This window comes from Notamacropus eugenii, chromosome 6 (genome assembly GCF_028372415.1).
Source record: "Notamacropus eugenii isolate mMacEug1 chromosome 6, mMacEug1.pri_v2, whole genome shotgun sequence".
NCBI lineage: Eukaryota > Metazoa > Chordata > Mammalia > Diprotodontia > Macropodidae > Notamacropus > Notamacropus eugenii.
The window spans coordinates 296,987,322-297,008,533 of record NC_092877.1 but is presented as its reverse complement, the minus strand read 5'-3'; the positions used below and the strand labels follow the sequence as shown (position 1 = coordinate 297,008,533).

The following is a 21,212-nucleotide window of genomic DNA, read 5'->3' as shown; positions in this document are numbered from 1 at the left end:
AGCTACTTTTGCCATTAATATAAGCACCAGCATTGCCTGGCTCCTGGCTAGTTTTTCTCAGACACTCTGAAATTGTCATACTTTACAAATCAACTGTTTGATTTTACATAGTGCCCAACTACAGTTATTCATCAAGGTCACCTTGCAGAGCCCCAAATTCAATATATATGTGTATCTATATATATATGTATGTGTGTATATATGTAGTTTATGGTATAATCCCAGAATCTGTACTCTTAATAAATTGTTTATTAAATCCTTGGGAGGAAAGCCTCTGAATTTTTTTAGCTCACTGTTCCCACTCAAACTTATACTTTAGATGTCCTAAATGGAGTGATCTAGCTAGATTCCCAGACTGGAAAAATCAGTCCCAATGCAGTGTGTTTAAAATAGTTTACAATATGGATTAACAATAAGTTCATTTGAAAAGAACCATCTGTACACATTTTGCCAAAAAAAGGCTGACCTCTTGGTAGATAATCTAGGAAAATAGGACAACTAAAACCATATATATCTGTGACTCACATATAAATGGTAGGACAAGTGAGCTATTACTGCAGCTACAAAGTATAATATAAAATAATCACTTAATATGGATGCTAACTCCCCAGAGGTTAATTGGATGCCTACAAGCCAAAGAATTAAAAAAAAACAACACTTAAGCAACACTAAGCAAAAACAATATTCCTCCTGTTATCTTTAAGACCACATTAATGCATGTATTAATAAACTCCCAGACAAAACCTTATGAAATAAGGAATTTCTTTTAGTTAGGTGGTATTTAGCACATACCTCTAGTTTCAACTTCCAGTATCTCCATTTGAACAAACCTTTTGGTTCCATAAAAGTTGTAACCTCAATAGAGCTGTATGTGGACAGTGATACGTACTGTCAGAAAACGAAAGTTATGCTAGGTGGTCAAGTCTGATTTTAAGAATTAGGTGACAAAAAAGAAGGAATTCGGGCAAACGTAGAAAAGTGGCTGTTTACTAGAAACCCTCTCTCTGTATTGCTTAGATAACAATACAATATATTTATTGGATTTGAAATCACCTTTAAAACTTGTTCAATAGCTCTTCGCAGCTTCTATTTTATGAAGGAATCAAGTTGTACTCAAAATTTAGTAATCCTAGTTTTCCATTACATAAATTTCATGGAATTCAACTGTTTAAAGTATTCACACTACCTTAAAACACCTAAAATACCAGTTGATAGTAGTAGGACACAACACAAAGGAAAGATGAAGCCAAAATTGTAATGGATGGACATATAGCTATGAAATATACTCACATATAATCCAGTTCAGAAATGGACTGTAATTTTTATGGTGGGCAAGAGAAAAATGGCAAATCACCATCATGTAAAGGCTAAAATTGCTTATACCCAAACAAATAACATTCACACTCTGTATGCAGAAATCCAATTAACAAATAAATTTAAAATTATTTTGTATTTAAGACTTTTGAAGACAAGAATGCTCAAATTCAAATTCCAGTCCCATTATCCAAAAGTAACCATAGCCATAATTCTATTTTCCTTTTACCAATAAGGGCTGCTCCTCAATGTGTAGAGAACTGGGGCTCAAAATGATTTGCTTACGTAATCATGAAACATTTCCCTTATAGGTTCACAGACCTTGTCTTACAAAGCTTTAATGAGGAGCACGAAAGCCAGCTCATGAAAAGAGCTTTACAAACTAGAAGAGGAAGCCCATGTTACTTCCACCGAAGACCAACACTCTAAACCGAATTAAGGTTAAGTCATCAGTCACCCATACTACTTCACTTGAAGAGCTGAATGTCTTCCCCTTAACCCCAACAGTTGATTAATTTTAAAAAGTCAAAAAGCTCTGTAGCTAATTTAACTTTCAACTTTAAATAAACCAGAAGGGGAAAACTGTTGAAGGCATTTTCTCTTCATACTTAAGAAACCCAGACTCAAACATCTCTAACAGAGATATTTTAACAATATTCTAACATTTTATCTTCATATTACCAGTTAGGATACACACTGACATCAAGCAACAACCAAATTTGATCACTAACACTTATTCACTATGGAAAGCACAGCATTCTTGGCCTTTCCATTAAGGACAGTTTGAGGGTGTGGGGTTGGCACCGTCAGTGGAATTCCTTGTTTGCCATAGGCAAACCCATCTCATGATTCCTTGTTAGTTTTCCATACTGTTTTATCATAAAAAATCACTTATATTGAATCTTGGCACCTGTTGGTACAAAGCCCTAAACTAAAAGAGTTAAGCTTAAATAAGTCCCCATTCAAACTCATGTTGTTTTTACTGCTTTGGGACTGGCCTGTATACTGTAACAACTTTAATGAACCCTTATGCCACTAGTAGGAAAAGATTTCTGTGATCAGGGAAGATTTAGCTTGGAAGGTCATTCACTCTCACACCGACACACACACACACACAGACACACACACACACCATACCCTCTTTTAAGTGCACACAGTATGCAATTAAACAGTTCAAGTAATTTTGATTGTATTGTAGTAACATGTGACTTCATCGTGGAGATAAATTAATCTAGCTTCGTCTAGATGATCAGAGTACTCTCAAGGGTACAGTATCTGTAGTCTGGGACATACTCAGATGAAAGCAGAATTTACATTACTTATGAACTACAAAGACACTTTCGATGTGTTATACAATGCCAGTCATTCAGGCATGAATGTTTTTAAAGTTCCAATTGAACAAAAACGGATCTATTAAACCTAAGTTTAAGGATGGCCTTTATTTTTTAAAAAAGTATTTAGGACTACAAATTACAAAGGAAGCAGATCACTACAGTAGAAACCTATTAGATAGATACATAATATCTACGTATGAAAACTTAACATACACTCCACTCACAAGACTATCAGTTATAATGCTCTTCCTTATAAGGCTATTATTGTAGTTTCAAATTATATTACACTTCATTTCCTCAAGGTGTACTTTTAATTTTAAATACCAAATTCTTGGCTCTTAATGGCACATGCTAAGATAGGGCACATTTCACCGACGTCCTGGTGACAGTTTCCAGCTTTAGTTAAGAACACCTTATTTTAAAATGATCACTTAAAATCTTCTTTCCCTACCACAAAAATTTAGCTGCCAAAAATGAGGCAACAATCACCTTCTCTTCTAATGGCTATGGCTAGGTATATAGACAAATTATCAGCAAAGTAAAAAGGTGAGCCATCAGAATAAAAAGATCGTGAGCTGGAAAGAAACTTTTTTGGCTTGTGGCAAGAAGAAAATGGCAATGGGGTAGATACTAGGCAAATGTTTACATCATCCTTGCATATGCTAGAGAATGAAGACAGCCCAGTCCAGTATGGCTGCGTGGTGTCCCATCCCTGCATTTCAATACAACAAGCAGGAGGACAGATCTGACAGTTATGCTTGGAGTCCCAAAGGGGCTCTTTGTAATCTAGAACACATTGGTCACTTAAAATAGTAAATATTTTACTGGGTTTAGGATATTCGTCATTTCCTTACATGCACTCCCTCTAATGATTCCTGTCCTATGAACTTAGAGTTCTCTAGAGTGCAAGATACTGTGAATGACAAAACTGTTTTAATAACACACACATTTGTAAGCGGACCTGGAGGTGGTGGCATAGCAGACACTCACCTACTTTTATTGGCTAAAACACTGAATGCAGAAATGTATGCAGTGGAGAGATCTGAATTTTATTCTTTCTACCTTCCTGGTCACTTGTGCTGCCTTAATTTTTCTGAATTGTTTCCCACTAATTCCTTTACTTACAGGTGAGAAACCAGAGAGCAAGGGTAACAAATTTTAGCTGCAGGCTACTTGGAAACCTTTTGCTTAAAGTTTAATAATGCCAAAAATAAGTGTTAACAGAAATACTTTTTAGTAATATCAACAAAAAGTGAGCCAATTATGTCAGAATCAATGTTCAGAAATTAACCCGAGGTCTTATATAGATTATCATCCGATGAATGGGGCTCTGAACACCATTTAATGTTGCCTTTTCATTTCATACCAAATTATCACACAAGTCATTTGCCTTTTGACTTTGGATACTTGTACAGTTTAATTTGCAAACAGAATTTCCATAACAAATTGTTTTTAACCAAATCATGTCTTGTAAACTGTTTATAGAAAACCCAGGGATAAAATGAACTGTTCATTGTGGAAGGCCTTAAATTACATTATTACAGTAGAAAATACAGGAGGTAGAAGATAACTGAAAAGACTAATGCAACATTAGATTCAAATCTATAGCTCCTGTAGCTACTTAAAACATGGTTTTAAAAACTAAACCCAACATTTTTCAGTAACCATAGAAAACAGTTAAAATAAATTTGCCATGAAAGCCCTTATATCATGCTTGATACAGGGAGGTAGGAAGATGTAAGAACCAGAAGGACACATGAGACATGACATTTTATCTACAACTCCTGTTTGCTTTACTGAGCTTGTAGTTTCACAATTCAGTCGCCTTCTTCCGCTTCAGACTCAGATTCTGGAAGAAGAAAAACAAAGGGGGGGGGGGGGGGGTCAAAACAAAGAGACAGAAAACGAAACTTTTACCTAAAACCTAACACTTTTACTAACTGCAACCTAATTCCTATTGAGTATATCAAAAACCGCAAAAATTCTGTGTAATGAAGCAAGAACTTCTGCTGTCTCTGAGTAACAAAGCACCATCCTGTGCTACAGGAGAGGAGAAGCCTCTTTAAGCCATCATAGCAGAGAAAATTAGGGTTTGATATAGCACAGTTATCAAGCTTAACTTTAGAAAGCACGATAGTGTAACAAAAAACTCATTTCTAGGGTGCGTTAAGGTTTACCCAGTACCTTACCCATAACCCTGTGCAGGATAAATATTTAATAAACAGAAAAAAACCAGGGTCAGAAAAACTAGGTACTGACTTCAACCAGTGTTTTTTCTGTCGTACCTCTCTAAATGTATGACCAGAAAGGTACCAGCCCACGTCAATTTTTAAACCAAAATGATCTAATTATTTGCAAAGCACCATTCTAAAACAAAACAAAGTTATAAGTTTACCTATTCTCAACCTTGTTTTTATTTTCTGTAAATTTTCTTAAGTCAACTTCACATGCCTAACTTATCCCTTTAAAACTGATATGTAGAAAAATTATAGTATAAAGAAAAAGCTTTTTAAAGAGTTGCAAAGGCTCACAATCTTCCATAGTACTGCCTCATGCTAAAAAGGATTTCCTATTAATAAAATGTGATTTTACAAATGCCTATTTGTTCAACACAAATGGCTAATTTTTCAGGATGTAAGTCAGTTCCTGTTTTCATAAGTTTTGAAAACAGAAAAAAATTCTGAATCCTATAGGAAATAACATATGACCATGATGGTAATTATCAATTTACTGACAATTTTAAATAAACTGCCTTAAAGATGATTAACTTACCTTCTTCTGCATTCTTGAGCCACTCTACAAATTTTTTCATTTGCTCAAGAAAGACACTTTTCCCCTTTGCAACATGTGCATCTTTGTACCACTTCAAAATGGGCTCTTCACTCAGGACTTCAGCTACAAAGAAGACCAAAGTTAATTATGACCTGCTGACTCTGAACACTTCCTGTTTCTCTGTGTGCATTTTCAGCTTCAGTATGCTGACCATTTTTACTATCTTATTAGCTATTAGATAGTGGGGCAAGTAACACTAACACGTTCACTGTCCTCCAAGGTTCAAAATGCAAGCTAAATAGATCTCTGTAAGAACAAAAACTAGAGAAAAAAAAAAAAGATTCTGCCTACTTCCAAGTGCCAATAGTAACAACAACTAAACATCTTACAAATGGAGGGCAGGACAGGTCAGAGGGAGTTGTGGTTAGTCTTTCACAACAGGACTGCTATGGACGTGTTTTGCATGGCCACACACGTATGACCTATATCAAACTGCTTGCTTTCTCAATGAGGGTGGGTGGGGAGGGAGGAAGGGAGAGAATGAACTCAAACCTTTCAAAATGAATGTTAAAAATCGTTTCTGCATGCAACTGGGAAATAAGTTGTACAAGCAACGGGGTACAGAAATCCATCTTGCCCTAAGGGAAAGGAGTGACTGGGGGTGCATGCTATCCTAGGGTGTGGGGAGAGGAGGATGGGGAAAAAATTTGGAATTCAAATTCTTGTGGAAGTCAGTGTTGAAAATGGAAAAAGCTATTCATTACAAAGTCTGATAAAAGGGAAATCCAATCCTTTGAATTATAGGGATATTTAAACAAATTTCTGTGCAGCCTGAAAACATTGGGCTATTTTATTAGATGACTTCCAAAGGGGACCTTTAATTGATCCTGTGATTAAGTCTGGGCAGACTCAGATTCTGCCTCTGAAAACTCCAGCTTTTGTTGATTACTCTTAACAGAAAAAAAATCGTGCACAATTTCTTAACTATAATAGTGTACACACACACACGCACGCACGCTCCTGGGTTCTAGATTTACATAGACCCCAAATCTTTCCCTTGATGTCAGTTTCTGAACTTTTTTTTTTTTTGCCATTTAGTCTCCTGTGAAATATCTGCTTCTCGCTTCTCCCCAGACTCCTATTTTCCACGAGTACTTCTAAACTGAGTTTATCATCCCCCTTGAGATTCACTACTCATACTCAGTTCTTTATTTCACCTTGCTTCTGCTCATTTCTTCCTGTACTGTGTTTACAATTTTTGCTGTGTCTGGGGAATATTGTAGCTTTAACTCATGATTCTTTTTGTGGTTTTTGCTTCTTCTAATCCATACTTTTTTCACTACGTAAGAAATTTCCTCCCTAAAATAACTTCCAGCTTTCTTGTAACCTCTCAAATGATTTTGAGGAACTTGAGTCTTTGAAACATTATATTAAAAGCAAATTCTAGTCAAATATTCTCTGAAGGAAGAAATTAAAGCCTTAAGGAATTCTATGACTTTGTTTTGTTTGGAGCAAATAAGAACAAAAACCAAAACAAATCCATTACCTAAGGAGCTACCATATGGCTGTTATTTTATAATGGAAACAACATCCTTTAGAATTAAGAAAACATTAGTTTATGCCTTAGGAAATACAAGTTAACAATTCTTCCTCCCCTTCACCTTTGCAGACGGACTGTCTTTTGCCTCTTTTTGTATTCTTAGCACTTAGCAGTGCCTGGCACATAGTAGGTACTTCATAAATGTTTAATGACTGACTGAGCAGGATGGATTCAATAACCTCTAATGATCCTACCTTTTCTAGCTCTAGATCCATGTTCCTGAGAAATCAGGAGGGTCCCCTTTCAGTTCTAAGTCTCAGATTCTGAAAAGTCAAAGGAGTCTTTGTTCTAAAGAAAATAGCTCATCTTCTGGGAAGTAAAACTCTAGCTTTTATCTCGGTTGACTATTGGATTTTCATCTTGGGCAACTATCTGAAGGCTTCAGTGTGGAGGTTCACTTAAAAATAAATTCCCCCCCCACCCAATTCCAAGAGCTTATCAAAGTTGGTTAAGATATTAACACCTAGTAACCTTGGTCTAAGTCTTCTGATTAACAAAATGTGCTTAAGTTAAATATCACAATCACTTGTCAAGGATTTTGGTTTATGTAAGGATAGAACAAACTACTGAGGTATCCTCCCTATATTAACATTCTGTGATTCTGCAAAGTCAATTGCTTAGATTCAATATAACAAGTGGAGTGGGTATTTAAGTATTTGACTCAAAATGAAAATTCTGAAGAGTTCCTTATGAAATTATTTCTTAAGTTAAAGCTGTGGCATTGCTGCATAACATTCTTTTAAACTAAATTTTTAACTTTCTCATTTATAAAATTTTAAACATGACATCATAGGATCAAGAAGTAGCAAGGCCTGGGGCAGGGCAAGAATTCCTCGATGATGCCTGCTACATAACCCTAGGCAAGGTCACTTAACCTCAGTGCCCCAGGGTATTCTTTAAGGCTGTAAATTGCAGAGATGTTGTTAATCTGAATGGATGTGGAAGTCTGTACATCAGGGAACTGTCTATATGAGTGATATCATGGGTAAATCCCTGTTCATGGGATCCCAAATTTAAGCTCATCTAACCCAACTCCCTTATCTGAGAGAGGAGGAAACAGACCCAAACAGCAGAAGTCATTTGCCTAAGGCTACAGGAGTAAAAGTGGTTGGGCTGGGAGATTTGAAGCCAAGTCCTGGGTAACTCAGCTCATCTGCTCCCTTCAGAGGATGCCCAGTGAACTTGGGGTTAACGGGCCAGATTCCTCCCTCCTCCCTCCTTCTCTTTGCCAAAACCTTAAACCCAGTGCACTCTGAAGCCCACACATTGCACAACAATAGGTCCCTGCCCAAACTCTACTTGAGGGCTCTTTTCAGGATACATCGTGATGAATATCTGGTCACTGGATTCAGATGGCTCTGGAGAAGTGAGGCTGGTGACCTGCACAATCCTCCCCCACTCAAAACAAAGTCAAGTGCAGGCCATGCCATCATTACTCTGATGTCATGGTCTTCAAAAATGAAGGACGAACACAGACAGACCTAACTCAAATCCAGGGTTCTTTTCTCTATATTCAACACTTGTTTCAATGAAACTTTTTTAAGTGCATACAAATGATGAAGTCCTCGGATAGGGAGCAAATACTAAAAATGGGGTTCAATGGGTTTTTTAAACATACACTCTCAACACCTTATATTACCTTTATAAAAAAGCACCACGATTTTCTGGAAGGCTTTCATGAAGTGAATGTTGTCATAACAGTACTCCTGAATCTTCAGTAACAGAGTCAGCTCAGACTGACCTTGAGTAGTAAAGGCAGCAAGTAGAGGGCTATATTGCTTTAAAAGGAAGAGAGAAAAAAGTTATCATAAAGATTCTATAATGAAAGTTTCTAGTTGAAATAACTTAAGTTGTAATTCAGTGACTATGAATTTTAAAAACAGCCAAGAAAAATAAGCTTGCTAGACTGCAAACTGGAGTCCAAAGGGGGAAAAAGCTTAAAGCTACCAATTTCAAACACTAAGAACTGCTGGACACACCATTAACACTTCACAATAAATGTGTGTATTCTGAAAATTAAAGCAAGGATGTCAACAGAACTGGATTTAGTTGTAATTTTTTATGTCACAGGAACCAGAACTTTTGTAAAATTATCTCTAATGTCTCTTTTGCTCTAAATCCATAGGATATCTAAAAGATAGGATAAACAGTTGTCTACTCCACTGCCATAGTTCAATAAACTTTGAAAGAACACCAGCTGCTTTTGCTCATTTTTGCCTATTCAAAAGCAGCAAAAATGTTTCAAAGTTCCAAAGTCAGTATTTACAATGAATTTCTCCTTATAGTCCCCTTTGATAATCTTTCCCACAGCAGTCCATATTGTATTTTTATTTGATATAACAAAATCAAACTCCTAGTTGGAAGGGATGAGGTCACCTAATCCATTGTGAGAATGTCTTATAATAAAATTGCATAAACAATGGCTTTCATGAGGGTTTCGAAGTCCATACCTTCAAATGCTTGATGGCTTGCTCTGCTACCAGCTCCTCCTTTTTGTTCCACTCCACAGTGCTCATTACACTTGACCAGACTATGCCTATAACGATCTGTTCTGGGATATTGTTTTTCTTCATCTCCTCCTTGACATACAAAATTATCTGCAAAAATATTCCAAGTTTAGTAGGAGAAATCAATTCTGGCTTTTAAACAACTTTAGCATTAAACAGCATATTTAAATCTGTGAAGATCTCCTGTCTGTTCTCCAGAGAGTGCCAATCACACACACCAGGGCTTCATACAATTTTGAAATTAGAAGGAACCTCAAATCACTTCGTGTAACACCCCTCTCTGTATCCAGGAAAAAACTGAGCCTCAAAGAGTCACACAGTTACAGTAAGTTGTAATGCCATGACAAAACTGGAGTCTCCTGATAATATAATCCATTTTCTATTATATTATCTCCAAGTAACAGCAATATTAGTAAGACGATCAACTGTGAATGATTCAGCTCTTCTCAGCAATACAATAATCCAAGACAACTCCAAAGGATTCATGATGAAGAATGCTATCTACACGCAGAGAAAGAACTGATGGGAGTGTCTGAATGCTGATAGAAGGAACATACAGTTTTTCATGTGTGTGTTCTTTCTACGTTTGCAATTGTTTTCTTTCACAACAAGACTGATATGGAAATGTTTTGCATGACTGTGCATGTATAACTTGTATTATAATGTTTGCCTTCTTAATATGGGAGCAAAGGGAAGGAGGAAAATAATATGGAACTCAAAATTTTTTTTAAATGAATGTTAAAAATTGGTTTTTTACATGTAATTTGGGAAAAAATTTAAACAAGAATAAAATGCAAAAAAACTACCCCACTCCATCTTTTAGAATTTTAAAGTTCACCCTGGCCCTTAGAAAGACACTAACTAAATAAGGAGAGGATATGAGGTAGTTAGGGGAAAACAACCTCAAGTCAATTCTTAATTCCTTAAAAGGAGTGAGGAAGAACATAAGAATAGCAGCTATTGAAGTGATAAGACACAATCATAGAAAAGTCATAGAATTCCTTAATGTTGTTAAGGAATTCTTACCTTCAGAGAAAATGGAACTCTTAGCAGACAGAGGAATGAAATTATAAGACAACTTGTAGAACATTTCTTAAAGAGAAGAAAAATAATCACTCTAATAGAGAGAATAAAAATAGTATGGATCAAAAGAAACAGAATAAAGGTCAGAAGAAATGTACTCATAAAGACTAAGAAGAGAACTAGCAGAATTAAAGCTACAATCTTCTCAAAGACAAATGGATGACCAGATAACTTACATCCTTAAATGGATCACCACGTGACATCTGTTCTTGAAGTTCTTTCTGTAGCTCTTTACGAGCTCCTATGGTTTGCTGGTTCCGAACATACTCAGAAAGTTCTTTTAGACCTGCTTCGGTAAAATATTTTGTGAAGTGCTCAACACTTTGTTTGTTAGCAGGAAAAAGTTCCTGAAATAAAACGTTTAATCAGCTATTAGTTTCACTGAGTTTGCACCCTAAGATAAATAAGAGAAAAAACAAACAACTTTACACTGATCCACATACCATCAGTCTGTTGTCCATGCTGACTTTTCGAAGACTAGCAGCTACTGCATTGATATCTTTTTCATTTATCCATGATTTAAACAGCTTTACAGCAAAGGCCGCTGACACGCCTACAAAGAATTAAGAGCACTTCTCATTAAAAAAAAGTTACTCCTTAAACTAAGGACTGAAGAATGAATGATTACACAGAGCAGAAATAACCAGGGCATACAAACTCTTAAATTGTGCTTGTCCTTCATTCTCAAAAGGGGACCATGACCATAGGGAATGATGACATGACTTTCAGTTGACTTGGATTTGAGTGATGGAGGGCTGTGCAAGGTCACCAGTCCCACTTTTTCCTCCAGAGCCATCTGGGTCCAGGGGGTCTGACACTCATCAGGATGACTGGAGATGGCCCAGAATGCAATGGGAGACCCTGGCCCTTTTAGGTTAAGGTCTTTACAGGTTCTCACTCTGAGTGAGGCAGTGCTCGTTCAGTAAATGGGCCTCTTTAATTAAAAAAAAAAAAAATCAAACTGGGAGGGGAAGACCCTCAGGGTTGCAGGTTAAAGGACAAAGAGTTACTGTTTACTATTTACTCACTATTAGGAGGGCAGAGACCTATTGCAGTTCAATCTATAAGTTGCAGAGTGAATTGGGTTTAAGGTTAGGTCTTTGAGAAAGAAATCTCGTCAGTAAAGCCCAAGTTAAGGGGCAGTTTTCAGCCAACAAAATGTACCTCCTGCCCTTCTAATACACAGTGAACGTAAATACTAAATAGTAACTGTTTCTCTTTTGGCCAGAAACCCTGAGGGTCTTCCCCTCCCCATTTGATTTTTTTTTTTAATTAAATGTGTACACACATATGTATATTTATATGTGTATGTGTGTACAGGTACACATGGGAGCCATCCCGACTCACGTCTTAAAGAGGCCCATTTACTGAACAGGCACTGCCTCACTCAGAGTGAGAACCTGAAAAGACCTTAGCCTAAAAGGGTCTGGGTCTCCCATTGCATCCTGGGCCATCTCTAGTTATGCTGATGAATATCAGGCCACTGGACCCGGATTGTTCTGGAGAAAGTGAAACTGGTGACCTTGCACAGCCCTCCATCACTCAAATTTAAGTCAAATGAAAGTTATGTCATCATTCCCTGATGTCATGGTCCTCTTTGAGAATGAAGGACAAAGACAACCAGTGAGTAGTCTCCTCTCCCTCTCTTTCCCTGAGGGTGTTCTGTCCAAAAGTCAAGTAAGTCACACTTAAAAACAAAAAAATTTCTAAAACCAGCTGCTACCTATTTCTTGCTTTCATAAACCTCAAACCTTGAGTCAAACAAAAAGGCAATAGACAAAGTTAAATAAATTACCTTCTTTAACCAAATTCTCATTATAAAGGCTGTTAAGAATGGATGCATTAAGTGTCCCATTGGCCAGAAGAACCCCAGTCAACATGGCCAGTTTGTTCCTCTCAGACTCTGAAAAACCCTTCAAGAATAGCAGCAGCTATAGGAATAAATGATTAAGTTTTAAAAATCACAATCAGTACAATCTCATGCACAACAGTAAAATTTGTGAATAAGTCTGTAAAACTTTCCTTACAATCCTGTTAAGTTTGAGCCTCCCAGGTCCTATTGATTGATTCCCCATTTAAATTCTTAACAAAGTTTACCCAGGATTTCCATCCCTTAATTCTGTGAAACATTTACAGCAAACAGAAGCAGAATTATTTAAATTAATTTAAAACAGATATGACAAATAAATAATTAGATGCTAAAAAGTAGCATATATCTAGGTAACAAATTTTTATTTTTCAGGTTGTTTTTCCTTGTCTTCCTTCACTAATAAACTTTTTTACTTAAGTTATAAATTCTGACACAATTCAACGACCAAATAAGTGCTCCCTAAAACGAAAATTTTAGCATTGAAGGGATAAATTGAAATAAAAAGCAAAATTATTATTTGAATGAAAAGCATTGAATTAATTAAACTCTAAGAACTTGTTGAAAGAGTCACAAAAGATACTTTCACATCAAAACTGTTCCTCATACCTTTTTAACTTCATCCTCAAATCCCTTTTCAAGGTATTTGTATCGCCTGATTAACTTGTTGAATACCTATGAACAGAATTAGTCATTTATTATTAGTAGTATAATTTCATAAATATCAATGTGAACAGGATCAATACTATCTTTAGCCCCCCACCTATCCTTTTAAAGAACCACTCACAGACATCTAGTCCAGAACTTCTTTATCTGAAGTGTCAGTGAACTTGGACTGTCTTTTAAAAATAAAATTTAAAAAACATACATGCTTTATAATTGAATCAATTCTTTAAGCCAGGTTTTACTTCCTTAAGAGGAAAACTTTTGATTGGTTAGTAATTCATCTTTAAAAATATCTACATGAATCAAAAGTATACCTGACACTGTAGAAACAAGGAGATTATAGCCAGGGAATACTGCATTTACTGTTAGAACCAGCTGATGAGTGGGTTGGTATTACAGAACTTTCTTTTAAAATCAAGAGAAGGCTCACTAGGAGGGAGACTAAGGAGGAAGCAATCTGTATTCAGAAATAAATGATATAAAAATAAAAGCCACCAATCAAATCAGTTATTGGGTCTGCAACCTAAGATTTTACAGGTTCCCAACTCCTTCTCCTCCTCCAGTGGCTCAGCAGCTGCTCTACCTGTCTGGGGCACTGAGAGCTAACTTCCCTGACTTGTAAAGGGCCAGGTCCTCTTCTGCCTGAGTGAGCCCATTACAGTGAGATGCTTCCAAAAATAAATATAAAATAGTTACATGCAGAATCAATTTCAGCTTGAAAAACAATACCTAGAAAGCAAGTGGGGGTGAGGGACCACACCAAAGTAAAAGGGAGACTGTAGCTTGCCATTATTTTAACCAAGACATTTTAAAAGACTATTCTATCTTTAAAACTATTTCCCAACATCTATATTCTATTAATAACTCCTCAAAAAGAGGAAATCCCTTAAGAGTAAACCAGACTCAATATGATTTGTTAAAACAACATAATTTAACTTGTGGATTTATAAAGAGCAAATCCTTACCTGAGCAAAGGCTTGCATGGTCTCTAGGTCTTCTTGTGCTGCAAATACACAGACATCTGTACGCATCATGTCATCTGCCAGTGTACCACCTGGGGCTAAGGTATATTTAACATTTATAATTTTGGTAACCCTCATAAAGTAATACAAAATGTTCTAATCTTCTAATCTCTTTTAAAGGGCAGTAGTAAAATGAAAAATATAAAGGGCAAAGAAAAGTCGCAAAATGATGTGGTGATAATATGGTTAACAACAGCTACACTGATCCCTAGCTTTGGCAATTTAAATGCCAGCATGTATTAGTATGACAAAGATCAGTGCAGTCTACCCTATTCTAGTTTTGACACAGTCAGATTTGGATGAAAAAGCATTAATAAAAGTGATACATTTGTTAAAGTAGTAAAACTTGTATAAATTGAAAATGTTGTAATTTCAAAACTTCTTAGGGGAATTCAAATATCATTTACCTTGGGACTTTTAAAATTTGAATAACTGAAAAGGAACTACAGAAGAAGACATCAGCTACTTATCCCAATGAAAGCTGAAAACACTCATTTTCAGATACTTGGTAAAGAATATTAACTACCAAGTGCATGAAGTAAAAACTAAACAGACTAATTCTCATAATTAAGGAGGAAAAAAACATGCCTAGGTGTGAGGTACAATTAACAGACTCAGTTACTGAGTCAATTGTTTAGTGAATGAAAGGCATGACTACCTACAATTTTAAAATGAGCCCCAATTCCTAATGGTACAATGAAGCACAGAGTACTAGATTTGGAGTCAGGAAGACCAGAGTCTGAATCCTATGTAAACTCCATGCACCTCAGGTTTTCTTATCTGTAAAACAGGGATCAACAACACCTGTAGTATCTACCTCCCAAGGGTTCTGAGACTTAAAATGGGACTGTATGGAAACTACTTTATCAATTCTAGCTATGACTGTTATAAATAAATGATAAAGGACTAATAAGTCTGAGCATACAGTGAAAAAACACAAACCTAAGAATAGAGCTAAGCTGGAATGGGTTATCAAAGGCACTAAGCAGAGTTGCAATAAATAAAGTTCATATTTTGAGTATCTTAGTCCATATATTGATATTGTCCAAAAGAACCACTTACCCAGCATGCCACCAGCCACCAGAATGTCAAAGAGTGTTTCTGCATATCGGCGATAATCAAGTTTTGCCCCAGAAGCATCAAGAAATTTTGCTACTGCTTCCAAATCAGTGCCAGTTTCAGTTAAACCTTGAATAATACAGTCCTGAAACTGAGTAGGGTCAAACCTCTCTTTTTCATCTGAAATAGAAAACAAATTCCCAAAATTACAATGAAAGCAGTAAATCCCTCCTCCAAAACAAATTAACAAATGGAACCCTCTATATTTGTAATATTCACAACATGGTTCTAATTCTCAGTACTCTCCCCATGGAACCCAACCAGTCTAAGCATGCTGTTTCTAGAATGTGGAAGTCTTTGCTACTAACTGTTCTCACCTAGGAGGACCTCCCCTGACCTTATCCTATTGGTTAAATCCTAGCTAGCCTTGGTGAAGGAGGTAGGACTCTTAACTTGGCTCTAACTAACCCCTCAAACTTCTAAAGCACTCACTGCCAGTACTATTCATTCAATCCTTACAGTTTGCCTTGTATATAAACATACCTACTACATCTCTCTCTTCCCAAGGTAGAGAATGTAATTTTTTAGCTACCATTTCCTGTAATCTTGACTTTTTAAAAGCACTGCTATTACTCTAAAGCTAAATCTGTTCCATTTAAAATCTAAAGATTTTTTTTGAAGAGTATTTGGGAAAAAAACCACCACAAACTAAAAAACCCAATCCCTTTTTTCTGAATAACCAAGTAACTCCTATTGTAAAATATTATGACAAGGGTATATATAATACATTTTACCTTCTTCAAGTATGAGGGGACCTACCAACTGTGCCAGAAGCAAATGAAGTGCACCCCCATTCTAGGAATAAAATATACTATTCTTTATATAAAGATGATCCCATTCATCTATATGTCCAGTTTATTCAATTTGCCCACTCCTTTCCTCATTAGTAGTGACAGTCATCAACAAGCTTTAGGTTTAATTCCTCTGAAACACTTTATCTGCCTCTCCTTTCCTAGTATGAGAAAAGAGACTCCAGTGAGTTAGGGATACCGATTCTGTTCACAGGACAGAACAAACTTTTATAGACCTTAGGTGAGATCTAACCTATACATACAGTAGAAAGCATCCCTTCACACAATGTTCAGAACTCAGTTACTATACACACCCAACAAAAACAAGAAAAAGATGACTAGTCTCTTGACAAAGCCCTAGGTTCATATCCATGCCACTAGCTTAACTGCTTTGGGCAAGGTGCCTACTTACCCTTTCTGTGCCTAGATTCTGCATCTCTCAAATGGGGATATCATAAGCCCTACCATGACCAACTTCAAGGGATTATCTGAAGGATATTATTCAAAATAATAACAACAGCTAACATTTATACAGTGCTTACTACGTGCCAAGCACTGGACTAAGTGCTTTACAATTATTAATTTTATTTGAGCCTCACAATAATCCTGGGAAGCAAGTACTATTAGTAACCCAATTTTACAGATGAGGAAACTGAGAAAGAGGTTAAGTGACTTGCTCAAGGTCACACAGCCACTAAATGTCTGAGGTCATATTTGAACTCAGGTCTTCCTGACTCCAGGGCAGGTGCTATCTCCACCATGAAACCAAGCTGGTCTTAACAAAGAAGTTCAAATATGATGGGGTTTACCTCCACAAAGGTCCAAGCCCACTACTGACTCTACACTATTAATTGTAGCAATTCACATTACATATGATTGTTTGGTCTTTAGTGGCAAATGAAGTCAAAGAAAATGCTCAATACAATTCACAAAATGAAAATAAATCTGAAGTCTCACCATTTTGAAAGACTTCCTTTTGTACAGGTGGTCTCTCAAAAGGCACCCCTTCCTGACCCGTCTTTCAGAATCTCTAGCTTCTTTCAAGGTTCAGCTTATGTGCTACTTCTAGGAAAAGTATTTCCCAATTCCCCTATTATAAGACTTTTACCTAAGAATTGTAGATATAGCATAGGATTTGAAATCCAGAAGACCTCTTAGACAAGAATGCATGCATATTTAAGCATTTAAATGTTTTGTATCTTCCTATTACAAATGTAAGCTCCTTAAGGAGAGAGAAATTTTTTTCAGGGGTTATGTCCTCTGCCTTGTATGTTATGCACTTATGGACTAGACAAAACATAAGAAACAACAACACCAAATTACCTGCACACTAGGCATTAAAGTTCTCAAGAATACCCATTTTAAAAAAAGCAGTTTTAACTAATTCTATTTTTTTTTTAAAAAAGCCTAACGTTGAATGACAGCAGAAATATTTCTCCAAAGTGTTTTGGGTAGCAATTAAATAGCACATTTCATGACTGCATCACAATAGTGGTAACTCTGAGAATATGAAATCTATCTCAGAATTTTACACATCTGAGCACCCCAAACAAATAATGCATAAAGTTTGAGTAATATTAATGATCTAAACTGAAAATCCTACCTAAGAAGACACAGTTCACAAATATTTTAAAATATAAACTAGTAGTGGTCAGATTTTGTTAGACCCTATGAAAGAGAATTGCTGAACTCTTCAGATCTGCCAATACATAAAAAGTCAAGAAGCTATAAGAAAAACAAAATGTAAACTCTTTGGATAAACCTAAAATCTGTTCATCAGTCAACAAGGAATTTCAGCTTAAAAAGAAAACCTACAGTACTGGTCAGATTGAGGCAAAAGTGACACTTGCACCAAATCTTATAAAAAAGTTAGAATGGAAAATGTTAAAAGAAATACAAAAAGCCCCAAACAGGAAAACATTAATGACACTTACCTCTTTTTCTAGTTTTAAAACGCTGGCCTGATAGCGTTGGCTTTTGCTGCTTTTGATTATTCATAAAAGACACCCTGGGAAAAAGAAACAGGTTCTTTAAAATGACAAACAAGCACTTTCCTTAAAAAAAAAAAAAGCAGCAGAAATTTCTGGGTTTTACCATTTAAAAGCTGAAAGAAATGGCCAGTTTGGGGTTGCGTATGCATACATACTTCAGGGCTCCAAAGACCTAAAGCCCTCGGTAGCAGGATTGTGAAATAGCCCTTTTGCAGGTTAGCACGCCGGAGCGTGCAAGCGCTAGGCCTCACACATGTGGACAAGGCTCAGCTCTTTAAGGCTGTCCAACACCTAGGGGCTCCGCGTGCACAGCCAGGCCGTCTCGGACATAAGTTACTCGCCCCAGCGTGGAAACAGGCATTCCTGGAACTCTGAGGCTCGGGAAGGGGACGGATCTAGGCAAGTCTGGCCCCCAGCAGCAGGGCCTGCTCCTCCCTACCCTCTCACCCCGGAGCAGCACCCTCCCGGCAGCGGCAGCTGGAGGCAGCCCCCACCCCACCCCCGAGGAGCTCCAGACAGCGACCGAGACAAGACATCCCCCTCCCGTCCTCCGTGCAGCCGGGGAGGAGAAGCCCCCCGCCTCCCGGGGCTCTCCGGGCACAGCACGTGTCTGTCGCCCCGTCTCCCGAGCCGTGACACCGGGCTGGCTGGGCAGGGGGACCAGGGCCACCTCCTCGGGGGCGACGCCACTGCCCCCCTCATCCCTTCCCCCACTGACCCCGCAGCCGGCGGCGGCCGCCGCAGCGAGCGGATCACAGGCGCCGAGGCGCTCCGCGCCGGGGCCCCCGCCGCCCCGTACATCCGCCTCCCCTCCAGCAGTAGCAGCGGCGGCGGCGGCGGTGGAGGCGGCGGCGGCTCCGGCTCCTCCGCCCCGCCCGCCGGCCCGGAACCCCCCACGCGTACGACACTCAACAGAGGCCGCGGCGGCTTTGTTACCCAGGCCGGTCCCGGGCGGGGTCACACAGCGCGGGGCCAGGCGATGGCGACCAGGCCAGGCTCCGGCCGCCCGTCCCCTCCCTCCCACCGCCTCATCTTCCCCAGGCGCGGCTCCGAATTCAGGTCCCGGCTCGGAGCGGGCCTGGCCTCATGCGGCCGCCGCCACTACCCTCAGCACCGCAGGCCGGGCCTCCGCCGCCTTCCCGCCTAGGCACGGAAGGGCCAGGCGGCCTGCCTCCCTCTGCCCTCCCTGCCCCAGGGGCCGAGGACCGCCGCGGCTTACCGAATTTAAGGCGGAGAGAAAAGAGCCAGAAATCCCCGAGGTGGCGGTAACTGCGGCGGTGGCTCCTCTGCGACCGGAACTAACGCGAAGAGGAGGGAGGAGGAGGTGCCACCCCCCCTCCTCGGCCCGTCTCATATCGCGAGACCTCCTCTCCCTCTCCCTCTCCCTCCTCCTCCTCCTCCTCCTCCTCCTTCTCCTCTTTCCCCCTCCCACCCAGCAGTCCTCCGGCCCGGAGTTTTTCATTCCCATTGTGGCGGGGGGAGGAGGCGTGGTTAGAAGGGTAAACATAAAAGGAAGGAGGAAGGTCTTTCTCGTTTTTCTCTTTCCCCCAATCGAATGAAGTTCCATCGACATCTCTTCTTCGAATGATCCCTCTTGGCGCTACTGTTCTCCGGGCTTTTATCACAGTCCTGGGGATTCTGTACTCGCCCTCACCCCTTCCAGCCTGAGTTCTTTGGATCCGTCCACTTTGGAGCTCCTTGACTCCGCCCTTCTCCGTCCTCCCCCGGCCTGGCACCGGAAGCACGGTAGCGTGGGCTGCGGGCGTGCGGGGTGGGCTGGCGAGCTGAGGGGTCGGAACCCTGGAGGACGGGCGTTTGTGGTTAGTGGGGAGAGGAGGAGGGCGCGGCAGAAGAGAAAATGACGTGGGCCAGGTTTGGAGCCTGCGGGGGTGTAGAGGATGCCCCCTGGGACAGTGGTCGCCCGTGGGCCTGACCCCGTGGGTCTCCGTTCTTACTGTCCCGGTCCCCCCGGAGGGCCTGCAGAAGAGCCTCCCTAGACCTTCCACAGACCTCTGGGCCCCCCAGTGAGAAATAGCTCTGCATTTGACCGAAGGACCTTTCTCGTTATCAGCCGACACTTAGGGAGCGATTTAGTGGTTACAAAGTGCTTAGCAACTCGCTCCACGCTTAAAATAATGTGGATTAATCTCACGGGCACAATTTTTCCATTTTACAGATGAGAAAATAGACGTGTTGCGGCTTGCCCCTGGCTTGCCAAGAGTGCGAGTCTTTTCACTCTACCGTGCGGCTATTGAGCACCTGCTGTCTACAAAGTATTGGGTTGTCCAAACTGAGCTAATTAATTAGGCAGAGCCCCTACCCTCTAGAAGGGAGATAAGACTACAAAAAACTATCCTTTCTATACCTGCTCTACGACTGGCGTATTGTGTCAGGTGCTGGAGATAAAAAAAAAAAAAGTGAAACTCCCTGCTCTTAATAAATGTAGCCTTCTGTAAGTGTTGGGCTACATGTATACATTGAAATGTATACAAAGTAACAATTGGATTGTCATTGGCATAAACTCCCGATGAGGAAATTTCCATCTCAGGTCAGTACCTGTGCTACAACTTATTTAAAGAGTTATTCTCAGATTTCCTTGGGACACTGAGACTTGTGTCTCAATTAATTTAATTGACATTTAATGACTCGTTCAGGGTCAAATAGCCCGTGTGTGTATAGGAAGAATTTGAACCCAGGTTTCTGGCTCCAACACCAACTCTATCCAAGTGACCAATAAACATTTATTAAGTGCCTAGTATATGCCAAGCCCTGTGCTAAGTGTTGATTATACAGAAAGACAGGGAAAAAGATAGTCTCTACCCTTAAGGAGCTTACAAACTAATGGGTTAGACAACATGCAAACAAACATATGCAAAGTAAGCTACACATAGGATAAAGAAGAAATAACAGAAGGAAAGCATTGGAATTAAGAGAGGTTGGGGAAGGCTTGCTGTAGGAGGTGGGCAAATGATGGGAGAAATATTGTTAGCTAGTGGGATGGGGAGGAGAGATCAGAAAAAGGCCTCCTACTTAGCACTGGAGTTGAGTTTTTAAGGAAATTAGGGATTCTAAGAGCCAGAGGTCTGGGGGAGGGGGGGGGGGAGGGAAGGTTAGGCAGCCTGTATGAAGACCCTTTGAGGAAGTAA

At 39.3% G+C, this 21,212-nt stretch overlaps 1 protein-coding gene across 2 annotated transcripts; it reads right to left on the bottom strand.

The window, feature by feature from the left end:
* Positions 1–2,734: 2,734 nt before the first annotated feature.
* On the bottom strand, positions 2,735–19,506 carry BZW1 (basic leucine zipper and W2 domains 1). Of its 2 annotated transcripts, none has more exons than XM_072617226.1 (12): positions 19,286–19,506; positions 18,010–18,083; positions 15,228–15,404; positions 14,109–14,203; positions 13,087–13,152; positions 12,406–12,541; positions 11,054–11,163; positions 10,787–10,957; positions 9,471–9,617; positions 8,660–8,798; positions 5,421–5,543; positions 2,735–4,497 (listed from the first exon to the last, which is right to left on the bottom strand). In XM_072617226.1, the coding sequence occupies exons 2-12, from the start codon at positions 18,071–18,073 to the stop codon at positions 4,466–4,468; spliced, it is 1,260 nt and encodes a 419-aa protein (XP_072473327.1). In that variant the 5' UTR covers positions 18,074–18,083; positions 19,286–19,506; the 3' UTR covers positions 2,735–4,465. The 2 variants fall into 2 exon arrangements, with proteins under 2 accessions (XP_072473327.1, XP_072473326.1); XM_072617225.1 differs by lacking the exon at positions 19,286–19,506 and adding an exon at positions 18,785–18,929.
* Between the last annotated feature and the right edge of the window lie 1,706 nt (positions 19,507–21,212).